General features: G+C 42.2%; 1 protein-coding gene across 4 annotated transcripts in view; it reads left to right on the forward strand.

Moving 5' to 3' along the window:
* The window catches only part of drp2 (dystrophin related protein 2), a 176,297-nt gene that overhangs the window by 138,524 nt on the left and 20,190 nt on the right, over positions 1 to 17,583 (forward strand). For all 4 annotated transcript variants that reach the window (XM_028589824.1, XM_028589826.1, XM_028589825.1 and 1 more), the window contains 9 exons: positions 283 to 343; positions 3,315 to 3,376; positions 3,886 to 3,960; positions 5,817 to 6,018; positions 9,155 to 9,240; positions 11,285 to 11,442; positions 13,727 to 13,893; positions 14,667 to 14,778; positions 15,606 to 15,742. In XM_028589824.1, the coding sequence (XP_028445625.1) occupies positions 283 to 343; positions 3,315 to 3,376; positions 3,886 to 3,960; positions 5,817 to 6,018; positions 9,155 to 9,240; positions 11,285 to 11,442; positions 13,727 to 13,893; positions 14,667 to 14,778; positions 15,606 to 15,742 (1,060 nt within the window). The remainder of the gene's footprint in view (positions 1 to 282; positions 344 to 3,314; positions 3,377 to 3,885; positions 3,961 to 5,816; positions 6,019 to 9,154; positions 9,241 to 11,284; positions 11,443 to 13,726; positions 13,894 to 14,666; positions 14,779 to 15,605; positions 15,743 to 17,583) is intronic.

A 17,583-nucleotide genomic window follows, 5' to 3' on the forward strand; every position in this document is an offset into this window, starting at 1 on the left:
TGATCCTCAGCTGAACCCCCTGTGGTTCAGTTTGGAGGCTGGTTTAAACGCTACAGTTACCCTGTCTCACCGAGTCCTCTGCCTCCACTATTGTATTACGCCGTGCCAAACAAACCAACACAATAGACATGTCTCTTTGGCTTTGCTGCGCCTGTTGTACACCAGAGTAGCTCTGTTAGGAAGGTCTAAATGGACTCGCTGTCTGGACACGCTGTGCACAATGGCTTTTCATGCGTGACATGCCAATTCTGAAATTGATTTGGTTTCTGTGTGTTTGCACAGGTTCAGTGCAGATACCGTGGGAGCGTGCCATCTCCCCCAACAAAGTGCCCTACTACATCAAGTAAGTGCAACTTCAGGGTCAATTTCTGCATTGTGGGAATGTATGTACTTTGGCACATTTGTTGCATTTTTTTCCACTAAGGTTAAGTCTGACCTAGATTTATTTGATATCCAGTGCACACCAAACTCAGTTTGTGGCATTATTAAAAACTACTATTACTAACTACTACTAACAATAAGGAGTACCAGCTGTATAGACCTATATTGAAATGAATTGTCATTTGTTTTTATTTCATTATTCAGTTTAACATTGTATTCATGTTAACTGTTTCCTGTTTGGGAGTGAGGGTTGTTTTGCAATGACCAATCAGTGGTGATGTATCAGTTAAAATGAAATACTTTTCAATCCACACAGAAACTGAACATGTGGTATGTTGCTCATAGAAATATCCTTTTATAATAGTTGTTTTGTAGCACATTGCACCATGTGAATAGCTACTTTATGCCTACAAACCTTTGATGGGCTTCGTTATTTTTCCATTCTGAAAAAACGGACATCTGTGAGCAAAGCACCAGACATTTGAATCCCTGAAAAATAAAATCAGAAAGATAGGCAGCGATTCAGAGATCTGGAAGAAAGCTATCCCAAATTAGACACTTCTTGCCTCCCATTTTGAAAGATTTTTTCCATTGCCCAAACATTTGTACAGCGGTTCCATTAAAAATCAGATACATATAGTCCAGTCATTTTATGAAAAAAGGTTGAACAAATTGCAACAGAAGGGGTTGTTTCTGGGGGGTGAGTATGAGGGAAGAACAGGAGACAAGGGTAAGGAGAATGCAGAAGACAAAAGGTAGGTCCTGTTCCCCATCTCTGCAATAATAATTAATAAAGGCTGGTTTAAAGTACTTCTTCCTGCCTCTATGTATTAATGCTCATGGGTAGCCTAAATGGGTTCCATTCAGACCTTAACATTAAGTCTTTTACTGTTATATGTCAACAAGATTCAACAAGACATTTTCACCTGGCTATACCCAATGTTTAGATCTGTTGTGGTACTTATGCAAATTAGCACATACGTAATTAGATTATGCACCGTTTGCCCATGTTAACAAACAATTTCAAAAAACTCGTAATACATTTTTTGTTTGGCTTGATGTAAATAATCAAATCAGTAATGTTTATGGTGATATCTAAAGGTTAAAATGTTTACCCTATTCACGTGAGAAAAAGAATGAATAGGCGTAGGAATAGGCTATATTTGGGTCTTTTTTTTCAAAACTTTCCCCTTATGGGATTCTTTTTTTTTTTTTCCTTACTCAGGACATATTCAGGATACAAAATCAGTTGAGTTTGCTTCTGTTGCAATTTCTTCAAGGTTGACCCCCATTTTGGCTTAAAATTACTGGACTAATACTAAATGATTCCGAAATTAACTATATTTAGCTGCTGTGAGCCCTATGTGCTTGGGCACTCATCTGTTTATCTATTTACCTCATCAATCCTATTTTACCTTTAGAGTGCTGCTGGTTTTATCAATGAACTGTGTGTGTGTGTGTGTGTGTGTGTGTGTGTGTGTGTGTGTGTGTGTGTGTGAGAATTTATTTTCTTAATCATGAGCAGCAGAACCTTGTGGGTCATGTTTTAGTCTGCTAGTTAAATCTCCGTGTTGAGCTCTCTGTTTTAGCTACAGAGTGAGGCATCTCACTTCTGTTCAATCTTTGTTGGGAGTTGCACATGAGCAGTACCAAGTTAAGGACTGCTAGCTAGTCAGTTGCAGAGTATGAGGCATAGGTATGAGGCATTGACATATATAAATGAGTGCGTGCCATGCTAGCAGCTAGGCGAGCATTATAACGTGTGCGACACCCATGGTGTGACGCCGCACGTTCGTTACGGAAGTAAAGGCTGGACTACAATAGAGCTGTTTGGAGCAGTTTGTGAAAAGTGTTTTCTGTTGGAGATGGTAAGTCCCTTTGGGGTGGACTTTGGGCTTTTTCACTTTGTAAACCTATAACGTGCACAAAAAGATATATAACACAATAAAGGGAAGGGAAAAAGCCAAAAAGCATAATATGAGCACTTTAAATCAAAGTAAAAAGAATGTATAATAGTATTGGAAAAACAGCAGTCTCTGTCATAGTAGATTTTATATGTGAACAATTAGAGAAAACAGGAGATGTACACAGTAAACAGTGTCTAACTCAGGACACAATAATAACCAGTGAAGTGTGCAGCTTATGTGTGCATGTGTTTTTGCCCTGCATGGTGTGTGTATGTATTTTATATATTTTTTATTTTATTTGCTGTGTGAACACGTTTGCTGCATATATTAACAACGTCACAATGCCATACCTAACGTAAAATGTTCTTATATCTGATGTGTCAATTCTTAATGGGCTATATTACTGTACCAATTATAAAGGGAGTAGTATCTCAGTAGCACTTTATTGGGTACCAATCAATGAGCGCTCACACAGGTAAAACGATGAAGGCTGCCCTAAAAGGCCCCTGGGTCCTGGCAGACTTTCTGCTTAGGGGTTGTTTCTCATTTATTTTGCTGCATTTGTCATTTTTTATTGGATCTTTTTTTCTGAATGTGCCCATAGAGCTAGTAGTGGGATAAGAAGGTAGTGTAAATGTAAGTTTTTGATGTGTCTATGGGTTGAGATATCATGTAGTGTCCCTGAGTGAAGCCTTTTAAGTTACCGTCAGTATATCTCCAGCAAAGCGTGTAACTTTGATGCCTGAACCTGAATCATGTTTGACGTATGTCTGCACTTCACAGGCCTGAAATCTCCTGTAAACAACGTCCCCCTATCCTGCCCTCTCATTTTTGTCTTTCTCTCTCACTTACTACCCTTTGATCTTCTTTCTTTCACCGTCTGCCTCACATACCTGTCTCTGCTTCCCTTGGTTCATTTGTACTCCCATTTCTACCTTGATCTTTTTGGCCTGAAAATGTGCACCCCCATTTGTGCCTCCTTCCCGAATTCTCCGCCTTTTGTTTAATTTTTCTGTCTTCCCCAAGCCATCAGGCCCAGACAACGTGCTGGGACCATCCAAAGATGACAGAACTGTATCAAGCACTGGGTAAGTAAGGTGACAATTAAAGCACCCTCTAAGTCGTGCTCATTGGCCCAGGACAACCCACTGGGCTGCAGCAGCACCAGCAGCACGGCAACACTGGGCTACTGCTTTGAACGCCCTGTCACACAGCTCATTAGGGGCCCTGAATGTCAAACACCTTAGGGACTACATCTCTACTGTCATTAACCTACGAGGCCCAATTTGCCAGCGCTGTTATTGCTTTTTGCTTAGCCCTTAATTATTTGTGATTAAACGACATCATGTGTTTTGCTTTTAATCTGATCTGACACAGAGAGCTTTTAAGGGAGACAGGCACGCTGTCGCATACACATGCACAGCTAGACAAATGCATGCACACATACACATATAACGTTACTTATGACTTCTGCAATGGCGTGATAACTAGGAGGAGAGACAGTGCTGTCTAATTTCTTGACAGCAGGGTGTAGTGGCACAGGACGGGTTTGTTATCCTTTCATTTACTCAAATCTCTTTCGCTTTCCCTCTATTAGCGGATCTGAACAACATCAAGTTCTCAGCATACAGAACAGCCATGAAGCTGCGGCGAGTTCAGAAGGCTCTGAGATGTACGTAAAGTATGTCATCAATGGTATTTCCTGCCTGCAAGGCTGGGATGGCTAATGTGATATACTGATATCCTGCACCATCAGTAATCCACTATGACACGCTCGCTTCAAGAATGAGATATAACGATTAGCTGTGACACATTTCTTTATTCAGTTGTCGAAGGAGTCATCTCTACACTACTTGGCTTTAAAAGCCAGAAATCAAAAGTATTGTTAAACTCAAGAGCCACTAGAAACCACTCAACCACCGGACTCTTTCCTCATTTTCACCACTGCCTAGATTGTTGGTGTGTGTGGTAATTAGAGCTATTAATTGGTCCATTCAACCAATTGAAGGCAATTAGTGTTTGCCGCATGGTTGAGGCATGAACGTGTGCCCTTTCATGTTCACAGCACTTGTTGTATCCTACTTGGGCCAGACCCTCTCACTTTCTGCCCATTATTCTAACTATTGCTGATTTTTCCAATGCTTCTCTTCATGATGTTTCTTTATGCCTCACATTCTGTGCTCTCTCGGTTTTTCACTACCTCAAACTTGGCCTTTCTTTCTCCCTCTTCATGCTCTCACGACACATGTACTCCTCCATCTTCCATCATCTGCAGTGCTCTAACTCCCACTGACTGTGGCCAATTTCGCACCATTCCTTACTCACCCCCTTCCCTTCTCTTGCAACCTTCCTCCAACCTTTGCTCACCGCCACGTCCCAAGTTGCTGTAATAAAAACTCAGCATCCTCAAACTACTGTGAAAAACCTCTTTCACTGACTCTCCGTCTTTCTTTCTCTTGCCCACTCTCTTATCTTACCCTACTAGTTGATATTGTTACAGGATTTAATTGCCAGGCTGCCTTGATAACAGAACTCTCACTCTCTCTCTCTGCACACTTTGTGAATGATTGAGCAGTGCTGCATAATTTTTTTGGTGATTCCCTTACAACCCTGAGAATACTCTTGTTATCCCCTCTTTCTGTTCGACCTCATTATCTTTCTATCCAATTATACCTGGCATCCACAGACACCCTTTTAGCTTCACTCCTAGGGATGGACCATCAAATTAGTTTAGAAGAGCGAAATCAAATTTGTGTCACTGCTCTTGAAACATCTGGTAGGCAAAAAGGGTGAATGTGCTATCGCCTGTGCTCTCATATGCTGAGATGAGGATGATGATCCTGCTCTGTGTCTGTGTGTTTATGTCTTTGAAGGTTAATGTGCATATGGACATAGGTGATAAGCTCCAGCATGTGTACATGCATGCCTGTGTACATGCTTTTAAACTAATAATCGGTTTACTTGATTTCCAACCATATAGAAATGTAAAAAATGTCACATCAAAAACATACAGTACATACACATGGTCAGTGGTGGAATGTAACACATTAAAGTACATTTACTCAATACAGTACAGTACAATTTTGAGTTTCTTGTACTTTTTACTCCACTACATTTTTTGATAACTTGAGTTACTTTAGCATTTGGCCCGCCCATGAGAAAGAGAGAGACATCATGGCTTGCAAACAAGCAAAGTGGCAGTTGGTCAAGGCCACACCCCCACCCTCCACCTTGCCCCCCCCTCTCTCCTCCTCAATAGCATTTAAAGCTACAGACACAGAAATAGCACATTCTAAGGAAAGCTCATTGTGGGACTGGCTCTAGTGGCTGTAATTCTGCACCAAGACTGAATTTCAGATACAGTATTAGGGGACCACTAAGGCCTATATAAAAGCATCCAAAAAGCAGCATGTCATAGGACCTTTAAGTAAAAGATCTAAATACTTCTTCCTCCACTGCACATGGTCACAATGAAAGTGTTTTTCCAGGTATCTGTGTTCCTCAATATGTATCTATGTGTGTTTTTAGTGGATTTAGTGGCACTGAGTAGCCTCGGGGAGGTGTTTCGGGAGCAGGTGCTGCAGCAGGGGGAGCATGTGATGGACGTGGTGGAGATGATCCACGGCCTGACGGCTCTGTATGAGAGGTTGGAGGAGGAGAGGTCCGTCCTGGTCAACATTCCACTTTGTGTCGACATGTGTCTCAACTGGCTGCTCAACGTCTATGACAGGTGGGTAAGCTAGGGTGTACGTATTATTTGCATGTATTTATTAAAACCTACTTGGGTTGAAATCTATTATACAGTATATTTTATATATTTATATATAATTAAGTAAATAAGTAAAACAGCTTATGTGCAGGCAAAACAAATCGAAGTTATGAAATAAAAGCTGATTGTTAAGCTGTCATCCAAGATGATTATTCTACTGATCACTGACCTGGAGGGCTACTTAAAGGTTATCTGAGACATTTTTGCACATCAAGTCTGTTTACAGGTCTTAGAGTGTTCTCCTGAAAAGGTAAAAACAAAAAAAAGTTGTATAAAGCCTTTTGTAAGTCTAGATGGTTAAGTTGCCTCAAGTAATGTCACCTTTAGTTGGGGTTGAAGACTTCAAATTTTAAAATGTAAAAAAACTGTGGAGTTAGAAAGAAGTGAGCTCACCAGACCTCTGTTGCCCGCTCTTCATCTCTAACAACAGCACGAGGCTACATTAGATAAGACGCTCACTCTCACTCACTCACTCACTCAATTTACAAGGAAGAAGAACGCATGGAATACAAAAAACAAAAGACGATGTTTTTGGTTGCGCCAATTTCGTTCCTTTTTTTTACTGTCCATTGTGAGGTGACAATGTGCATGCAATGCTAAATTGGTGCAGCATTCTTTTAAGTGACACACTCATCTCTGTCTTGTAATGCTCATATTTAGTCTTATCGTATTATAGCAACAGTTGAGAAGAATTGAATGGAGTTAACCTGCTCTCCATCAGTGCTTTTGTCACTTTACATGCAACTGACATTGTAAATCTGGACTGTGGACCCTTTCCCATAACACCAGGTCATTTGAGTCAACGGTAGTACCAAAAATAATGGAACTAAATAAACATCACATACAGAGATTAACTATGTGTAATCTCACGCCACTACAAACAGTATAAACTATATTTAACTATTCCTCACAGTCCTAGTGCAGCCTGTCTGCAGATTGATGTAAGTGGTTTAATGGCTTGTTGTACAGACATCTATAAAGAGCCACAGTGTGGCTAAAGCTACAATAACAATGTCCAGGCAGAGAGCCAAGCATCCCTTCTGAGACACAGCAAAAACAAATCCTCTTTCACACCAACTTTCACCCCATCTTTGCTCCTGATTGACTATTTGGTGCCATCTCCAAAGAGAAAACACTGAGCACAGAGGCAGTGATACAGGAACAACCCCACAAGTGCTGTAAATTCAGTCAGGAGCTCTTTACTACTGGCTGCTAATGAGAGACAATCAGAGACTTTACCCTATATAATAAATAACAGCAGTGAATCTGAATGAGATGTGCGTATGTTTGTGTGTCCACTTGGGTGTGTGTGTGTGTGTGTGTGTGTGTGTGTGTGTGTGTGTGTGTGTGTGTGTGTGTGTGTGTGTGTGTGTGTGTGTGTGTGGCCTCCAAAGGCGTGTCACACTAGGAGGGTGTGCAGGAGTGACATGTCCCCTGAGGAGCAGCACTGGGGATATTGAAGATGTAATGCGACACACAGCAGAAAATGTGTGTGAAAGGTGCAGACAGCCAGTTGCCCCCCTGTGCTCTCGAGCTCCTCTCGACCAACTCCAGCTCTGAATCTAACAGGGACAAAAACCGAAATGGTCTCCTTATCACGTCTCGTGTTTCTCCATGTGACTCTAATGGCCTTGCCTAAATAACGTTTCACTTCCTTGTAATTTGACCTATCGGCAGATAAAAAAAAATGTCCCTACTTTCTACAACATCCCAGCTCTGGAAAATTAACTCACTCTTTGATTCAATTTTATACTTCATTGATCTGAAGTTCTCTGATGAATGTGTCCTTGATTTCGCACTTAACGATTCAAATGTTAATTCAATAAGCCTGTGGTTTCTGCCAATGCTGCTAAGCTCCACAGTAAATTCTTCCAGGATGTGTTGGCACTGGAGTTGTGAAATCTCAACACGAACGGTAACGAAACTAATGCAACCCTTTTAAGGCTCAGGTCAGGTCACAACAGAGTCCATCTCACTGGCTAGTGATCATTTATTCTATTTATTCAGCTGGGGACAGCACCCCTGATCCTCAATTCAATTTTATTTATAGTATCAAATCATAACAACAGTTATCTCGAGACACTTTACAGATAGAATAGGTCTAGACCACACTATAATTTACAAAGCCGCAACAATTCCAATAATTCCCCCAAGAGCAAGCATTAGCAGTGGCTATTGCGACAGTGGCGAGGAGAAACTCCCTTTTAAGGCACAGCAGAGCATGGGTGGACGCGACAGGACGCAGCAGGACGTAGCTGGACATTGCAGGGAATCGCAGAGCGTAGCATGGTGTAGCCGGTCCACAGCGACAGCTGCACCCAAGACCCAGATCTTGGTGTAACCCTAATCCGAGGCAATGTTCCGGGCGAAGAAGAAACATAAGGACTCCGGGGAGTAAACTCCCCAGAGCTAGGTTAGTAACAAGCATTTCTGGGACAGGATGCACATCAAAGGAAACAAAAGAAAAGAGAAGAGAGAGGAGAGAGCAGCTCATTGTGTCATAAGAAGGAAGGAACTTCCCCGGGAGTCTAGAATTATAATAGCATGACTAAGAGAGGCAGGTTAAAGAGAGGTGCCTGGTCGGGCTAGAACTCTCCCCAACCGAATCGGGCTGTACTGGCCTGCCTCCCTTTACTCTCACTATATTATTGATTATATGATAGGTAAATCTGATGACTATAAAGAGGAGCAGAAAAAAGCGTGGGGTGCTGTATCTGCAGCGATACACCCTCACAAATACTGGATATGTGTATGTAATTGTGTGTTTATGCAGTATGCATGCCCGTGTTTGTCTGTACAGTAAGTGGCATTGCGAGCTTATTATTGCTCTTTTGGCCATAAACCCATTGACACAACTTCTTCAAATCCCTGGAGTGCCTTCAGGTGCTCTAGATGAGCTCTAATACAATTTCACACTGTTGCACTGATCTGTACTGTACTGCTTTGACCCAGGTAATTCCTCCACACTTTGTCCCTCCCAGAAGGGCTCAGCCAATGTATGAATGTATTACTGCAGCCATGATTTGAGATCATTCACTGTTCATAAATTGTAACTATACAACTTTTTTGTTATTCTTCTTCTCTTTCTTTCCACTAGTGCTCGTAATGGCAAAATGCGAGTTCTCAGCTTCAAGATGGGATTGGTGAGCTTGTGCAATGCAGACGTCCAAGAGAAGTACAAATGTGAGTCGGATGCCCGCTCATGTGCCTAATGCATCTCCTCAACTGCAAACAATGAGCCAAAACAAAACAGCCCTGATTGCCAGTATTTCATAAAGACATCCACTTAGTCTAATGGAGGAAATGAGTCTGCTGCTATAATGGAGAAAGCTCTCTTTACTTCTACAAAGCACACCGGGGGCCTTAAAAGGATTGCTTGCCAAAGACACATTCATGCACACTCTCTTTCTATGGCTCCCACTCCCATTTTTTTTGTCACAAATCAACTAGCAAAGAGCCAAGGCACCACACCTTTTTTGATTACATGAGATATGTTTTACTGTTCTATTGTAACCCAAGTTTACAAGTCATCATGTGAACATAGATAAAAATGAAAAGTGAGCATTTGATAGCTGGACCTTGAACAGCTTGTAGTTGATACAAGATCAGAGACAGCACTGCCAAACCCATGCCAGGATTATCCATGCCTGGCACACCATCTGTGTCAGGTCTTAAAGAATGAGCGATAACAGCCTTCAATTGACTGGTCCCTGAGGTGAGTGAGCCCTCTTTTTCTGGTTTCAGGTAGACATGTGGTTGCCTTAACACTCTGTAATTTCACTGACTGAGCCCGTTTTTTTGCCAACTCCAGACATCACATAATATTTGCAAATAAATCTGAAGCATTTGCATCAAGCTGCTTTGAGATACAGATGGTGGGTGTTTATTCCATCATCACCAGTCTTTGGCTTGAGAAAAAGGAATATTTGCTTGACTTTGTGGTACCAGTCATTTTTTATACTAAATCTTGAGTTAGGTTTAGTGTAGAGATGCATGGATTACAGTTTTCTAGGCTGATTCCGATTTCCGATTTTTCATTGAGTTTGACCAGCCAATACCGATTTTAGCCGATTCCGATTAAACATTTTTCTAACCATTTTACAGCACACACAAATATTTATTTTCTATCTATATAACATAGAACATTTTTGAATAGATAATCGATCCCTATAAAATAGAACTAAATAAATGACTCCTGGTGTGGGAAATTCACACACATCTAAAATGCAATGTTATGGAAGAACCATTTCCTTCTTTTCACATCCAATATCCAACTAAAAAATTTGATATATTTAGCAAACTAAACTTCCGTATGAAAACAGGGAAAACAGTAATGTTACCTGAAAACAGCATGTAGTTCCTTTTTTAGCAAGTTTGCTTTATGTGTCTAATGCTAATTAGCAAATGTTAGCATACAAACAAGTTAAACTAAGATGGTGACCATTCATAAAATCAGCCAATTCCGGTCACCGCCGGGTCAATCGGTGCATCTCAAGTCTAGGGTCTTTTATTTAACATCAAAATGTAAAGCTTTTACACCTAATTTGACAAATGCACTTCTTACGGCTTTCACTCGCTTCTGCCTCTAATTTTCTCATTAGAAAAACATAGTTTTTCAGTCCTCCAAAATTATCCACCAAAACAAGTTTCAGAATATATTTCAAGGATAGTCTTTCTGACATTATACCTGATAAACAACAGCATGTTAGCGTTATTGTAAGCATGCTAGCATCTAGCTAAGTAAAGTCTCATAGAGCTGGTAGTGTGGCTGTAAATCCGTGGCTGAGGTTTAATTATTTAAGGTGGCCATTTCAATAGGGGATTAGATAACTGACCCACTAATGCTCCAATAAAGCCTTGTTTACCTGTTAAGTGAGGACTTTGTACCTAAAACTTACAAACAAATTTGGTATTGGGTGTTTAGATACTTTGTGGCGTGCAGCCAACTCCAGAAATACTATTATGTCACTTCTGGGTTTGCAACATTGCAGGTTTCAGATGTAATAGGCCTATATACCATGGCTGTGTCTTCATAAAACATATCCACGTCCAAAACTCATCTTCATCAAACGGCTCAATGTGAGCATTTAAAATGTCAAACGTGCCTCTGCAATTTTTTTAATGCATTCAAACAAAGTGTACAATTAGGGCTGTTACACATTGGTGTGTTATCAGATGAATTACTGTATTATTGATAGATTAGTAGATGTATTTCTGGTGTTTGCAGATTTATTCCGTCAGGTGTCTGGTCCTGGAGGTTTGACAGACCAGCGTCACCTCAGCCTGCTTCTCCATGAAGCCATCCAAATCCCCCGCCAGTTGGGTGAAGTCGCTGCTTTTGGGGGCAGCAACGTGGAGCCCAGCGTCCGCAGCTGCTTCCGTGTGGTGAGGACAGACTTACCACTGTTCATCTCACGCCTAAACACATTCACAGACAGACACCGCTGCATGTTTGTTACACACGTGCACACACATAGTATGCACAATAAGAGCAGATGAAATTATTTGTCTGGAATAAGTTGTGAGTTCACCTCACCCCCTCTGATCAGATACACACTGTCCTGGCATTGATTTAGTCTTATTGCAGTCACAAGATTCAACTACTTACAGATTTTTGTGTCCCAATGTTCCCTGTCAGTGTTCTACTAATTTTCTCAACCGATAAAGGAACACTTCATCCTTCAGTTTATCAGAAACCTTTAAAATCACCACATATAGACATAATCAGAACAGAACTTGTCCATGCCAAGACAAAATTACAAATACAGAAACAGAATTATAAAGTCAGAAACTTAAAAAATAACTGGCAAAATCAAACATTTCCCTTGATTTCCATCAAAAGTCAAGTTTCAAAATATTATGTCAGCTATGTGAAGCCCATTGTGTTTTACTGACATCAGCAGGGGAAATGGAGAGGTCATAATTATTTAACATAAAGAAGCCCCAACTGCACCACACATATTCAGAGTGTTGCCGCACAAACATTACATCACATTAATATTGCATTGCTTTTAAAATACATGAAATACAGTCAGTGGTAGATAATGTTTCTAACCATACATGAACTGTAAGTTAAATCCAATAAGTTTAAATGAGAAAGTTGCTTTTAAAATATGATCTATTGGAATATTGATATGATGAAGTGTGGACACAGAGTCCAGTAGTGCATGAGCAATAACTTATGAGGAGACATGTTAAAAGCATGAATTGAAGCATTAGTCTTTCCTTCCTGCTTGTTCTAAATGCATCTGAAGTTGTACGTTTGGCGCAGGTTGCAGGAACTTTACCTGGTTACATTCAATTTGGGACACCAGATAATTAGGGAGTTGTTTGGGGAAGGTAACAGCTTTTTTGGAAGGTGGCCTATGCAAAGCCTTTTAATTCCCTCATTTTTGAGGCAGATCCTTATTATACACACTATATTCTGGTCCATGCTTGCTGCATCATCTATGGCTGATTAAAATCAATTCCTTTCTCTATTTGCTTCATGTCAGGGCGTTTAGTTGTAGATGAAATGCCCGTTTATCAGTTTGTGGGGATGTGGGTACACCAGTTGCTGAAACCTCCCATAGACCTTCACTTTCTGACTCTGCTGGCAGGAGTAGGAGCAGATGGATTGACTTATGCCAGAGAATATGCGGTGGTTATACAGAACAATATGACTGTATTTGCAGAGCTTCCTGGGTCAAATTCAATTTGGGGAATAGCTCAACAATTATAAAAAAATGTTATACTTTGTGAGAAATGTTGTACGTTAATATTTTGATTCACATACACACGCCATTTAGTGGATACTGAATGTTTTTCTTTTCTTTTCCAATGATGTTTAAAGCATCCCATCTGCTCAGAGTGATGCATTGAGATGCGGCGGCGTGCTCAGCATAGTCAGTGCCAGTTCCAGGTGTTCGGTATGTGAGGAGCTACTATTTGACCTCCCACATGGAGCTGGCTAGTTTACTACCAGAGAGGAGCTCCTTCAACCCCGGGAGACTCTATACCTCTGTACACCTCACCGTCTGTGTGATCAGTGTGTACACACACACACACACACACACACACACACACACACACACACACACACCCACACCCACACACACACACACACACACACACACACACACACACACACACACACACACACACACACACACTTATTATGCTACTCTGCTTGAGTGGTGAAGGTAGCCCCAGGGAAATCAACCTCTTAATGCATCTCTGATGCAGACTTAATGAGAATTTAGCACATCACGGATTTTCAGCGCTTGGCGAGTCATTCTTTTATTAGGTTGACTTCCTTTTTATCCCACTTTTTGGAATTATGAACAAGGTGTCTACAGAAGAGACGGACTGCATGCAGACACACAAACACACATACAGTATACAGGCAGACACAGAAGTTATGCCTGCTGTGTTTTAGCTTTATAATTCTTTAAGTAGTTGCATAAAAGCAAAAATATGTCCCACAGTGTAGTGCATCTTCTTTCTCCCTCTTCTTCCTCCTCTTATCATTTGTATTCTCTTTGGTTTCGCGCAGCTCACTGCTGGACCACCTTTGGAAAGGAAGCACACCTTCTCATCTCATTACTTTGTGTACCTTCCCTGCTGTTAGTCTATATTTGGATTGTTTACAATCTCACTTCTTTCCTCCCTCCCACCTTTTCTTTTCCAGGCCCCAGGGAAACCTGCAATTGAGGTGTCTCACTTCCTGGAGTGGATGAGCCTGGAGCCACAGTCAATGGTTTGGCTGCCTGTCCTCCACCGTGTGGCTGCTGCAGAGTCGACCAAGCACCAGGCCAAATGCTATGTCTGCAAACAGTGTCCCATCAAGGGCTTCAGGTTGGCATTACCTAACCTGCCTACCTGACATAAAAGGACATAAGAGTGATCACAGTGGGCTTTGCAACATTACATGAAAAAATAAATTTTATAAATGAGGAAGGAACATATGCACCTACACAACCCCAAAACACATTTGGTATAATAAAGGGTGGACAGTGTTTAAAATAAAGGTCAACTTCCTGCAGGTTTTTATTTTTATTTTTTTGGCATTAATCACCAGGACAGCCTAGTATGAAATGGGAGAGAGAGAGAGAGAGGGGGAAGACATGCAGGAAATTGCAGCTGGTCAGACCTCAACCCTGGGCCTCTGCATCGAGGAATAAACCTCTACACATGGGCGCCCGCTCTACCAACTGAGCCACCCAGGCGCCCAACTTCCTGCGGGTTTAATAGAAGAAATATTTTAAAAGAACTGGGTGAATTTAGAAGTTATATATGTAATAGGAATACAAAAAGGAAACATTTTTAAACAATAGGAATATTACTTGTTAGGACATTTTGAAAGTCAAAAGGAGAAGAAATATTTTTTAATAGTGGCAGCTGGTGTTTTCATTATATAGAAGAACCTCTGCTCACTAAATAAAGGCTTGTTGGAGATGCTGGAACTAAGATACCATGTATGACAATAATAAGAGGAGACACACACACACACACACACACACACACACACACACACACACACACACACACACACACACACACACACACACCTCTCTACTCTGCCCAGTTCTCTTGCATCAGTTCAGCCTCTGCTATATTGATCTTGACAGGTATCGCAGTCTGAAGCAGTTCAATGTGGACATCTGCCAGACATGTTTTCTAACCGGCCGCACTACCAAGGGAAAGAAGCTGCACTACCCCATCATGGAGTACTACACACCAGTAAGACAAACATTATCTAGTGCTTTAACAGAATACAAATTCAATGCTCCAGGGACGAATAAAACTCAACTGTGCTAAAAAGAAAATACTACTATCTCCTGATTCCTGCTGCCAGACTTAGATTAGCCCCGTTTCTAAGTGTATACTGTTAGCTATGCTTACACTCCCTCATCTAAATCTATAGTATGCAGAGATTGAGTGCCACTCAACAGTAACATCCTTTTTGGCTCACATAGTGTGCACACACACACACAGTAAAGTGCTATTTGGAGCACACATTGTGCACTAAACCCCAATAAAACCAGAGTCTTAGGCAATTGCACACACAGTCTCAGAAATTGAGTTCATTCCAAGGGAGTAGCTGTAGCTGGAGAGCTGGAGTGGACTGAGATGGTGCCAGATTTAATATCTAATCAATTCTGGGCTGTACAAGGAATTTTTCCACTGGACAATATTTTATATTAGCAAGCTACAGTTTTTTTACAATGTTAAGTAAGGCAGGCGCCCATAGATTTTTTACTATGAAAGAGACCGAGAGCAGGAAACAAGAGAGCCAGAGAGAGAGCAAAAATGAAGGAGGGAAGCAGAGAGAGCAGCAGAAACTGAATGAGTAAGCAGATGGAGCAATAAGTTAGTCATCTAAAGTCAAAATAAGACAAACCAGTACCAAGACAGAGTGGACAAATTTCAGGTGAGGTCATTTTGGAGAAGGCAACATTTTCGAGAATTCTTAAGTGGTGTAATTTGTTTCCCACCCTTTCCACCACCGCCACCTCTCACCCCTCCTCCACCCCACCAACCCCTCACCTCCTAAATCACAACTCCAGACAACCTCGGGAGAGAAGATGAGGGACTTTGCCAAGACTCTGAAGAATAAGTTCAGGTCAAAGCAGTATTTCACCAAGCATCCGCAGAGAGGTTACCTGCCGGTGCAATCTGTGCTGGAAGCCGAGAGCTCGGAGACGTGAGTCCAACACATCACAACCCAATTCCAACTCTGACAATTTTCGTGCACTCTTACTTGCTGAGATGGGTTAAAGCGGACAGCTCTGTGTTCAGAATTTATGTAATGTTATTCCTGTGATCTCAGCCTGGCTCAGATAATTGGGTCACATGAGCAAGTCTTCACCCAAAGGGAAAAACGAGATATGAAACAAATCAATCCATGAGATTATCAAGAAGCCTACCTGAGGGCTGTGACAGTACCCAGGAAGATTTACATGATTATGGGTCCATGTTTTTGGCTGATTGTGTCACTGTTAGGGTCACTTTTTATAGCCTCAAACATTACTTGAGTTGGAGATGAGACTTCAGTGATGGAAGCCATATAGCCATTATATTTTATTATAGTTATTATTATATTATTGTAAAGTTATTACTAGAGGATGCGACGAAAATCTCGCGAGATTAAAATGTGATGAGACTTCTCGTCGAGGTAAACGTTATCTCGCGATAACGGTCAGCTAGTAGACGCCTAGACAGAGTCTTACCTGGTTGGTCTTATAATACATCTGGTTTTGAAGATGAGTCTGGCTTCGACCCCTAAATTAGCATAGAAGATCCCCTGCCCATTCGCCAAAGTTGACTCTGAGTTCACTTTTGCAGAGCGGTAGCGGAGTTGCAATTGTAAAAAGCTGCCGGTAAAACCCAGCATTAGAACGTTAGGGGGTACGGCCGCTGTCTCTCTCTCTCTCTCTCTCTCTCTCTCTCTCTCTCTCTCTCTCTCTCTCTCTCATGTGCCCGACACACTGACTGACTCGCGCAGATCGCTCTCTTCTCTCTTTTTTTAAATGAGTCAAAAGCAGAAAGCAAAACCTAACTTTACTTTTATTGATATTAAACAAAGAGAAATGTTCTCCCCTCATCTTAAAATTGTCATAAATCAATACAAGAGCAGCCTACTTCCTTGTTTACTGCTGCAATGAAATGGTTACATTGTAACCTTGGTTCTATTTCGTATAGGCTTCAACCTCTAAGGCTACGCTATTAAGTTTATCCCATTCGCACATGCGCAGTCGTGAAGATTTTCTTTACCGCCTTTGCGTACCGCTCGGGCTTCAACTACGTCCGCAAATACTGTATATAAACAGAGCGGACCCGTTGCTCTACTCCCACTTTTTCTTCAAGCTAGCAGTATGAAGACAAGCTTGACTTCCAGCGGTGTTCGTCTCAGCCCTCAACTGCCGGACTGGCCGGCTGCATCCTGCCGCCGGACCTCCATCCCCGCTGCGAGACCTGCCTCCGTGCCGCTCACCCCGGCCTGGCTCTCACCCCCGACACCTCTGCCAGTTCTGCACCCGCCCGCCATCTGAAGAGCTTAACCGGCAGGCGGAAGCTTTTCTTGTTTGTCAGGCTAGCGGGAAAGGGGATGGCAGCTGGGCAGACAGACAGGAATCCGTCAACACCCTGGATCCGCTGGAGGAAGGCTTTATCGACGAGCACGAGCCCAATGGCTCGGTTCCCTCTGATAACGCCTCCATCACCGGCTGTCCCCCCTCCCCCCTGGGAGGAATGGACCTCGTAACGGGGATCGATGCCCTCCCATTGCGGCTCTCCCCTCTGCCTCAGGCGGCTCCACACGCCACCGCTAAGGCTCTCTTCTTGGATCTGAGTTCATCAAGGCAACAGACCAGAGAGGCATGGCGCTCCTGGCTGAGCTTCCGAAGGCTATTTTTTTCGGCCACCGGAAGCTCACGCCCCCTTCCCCCCAGGATCAGATAAGTGCTCAGGTCACTGACCAGTCGCACCAGTGTGCGGTCCGGGGTCTCGCGGCACAGAACAATATAGCCGTGTTAGCCTCTGCCG

The sequence above is a fragment of the Perca flavescens genome, chromosome 10, assembly GCF_004354835.1.
Source record: "Perca flavescens isolate YP-PL-M2 chromosome 10, PFLA_1.0, whole genome shotgun sequence".
Taxonomy (NCBI): domain Eukaryota; kingdom Metazoa; phylum Chordata; class Actinopteri; order Perciformes; family Percidae; genus Perca; species Perca flavescens.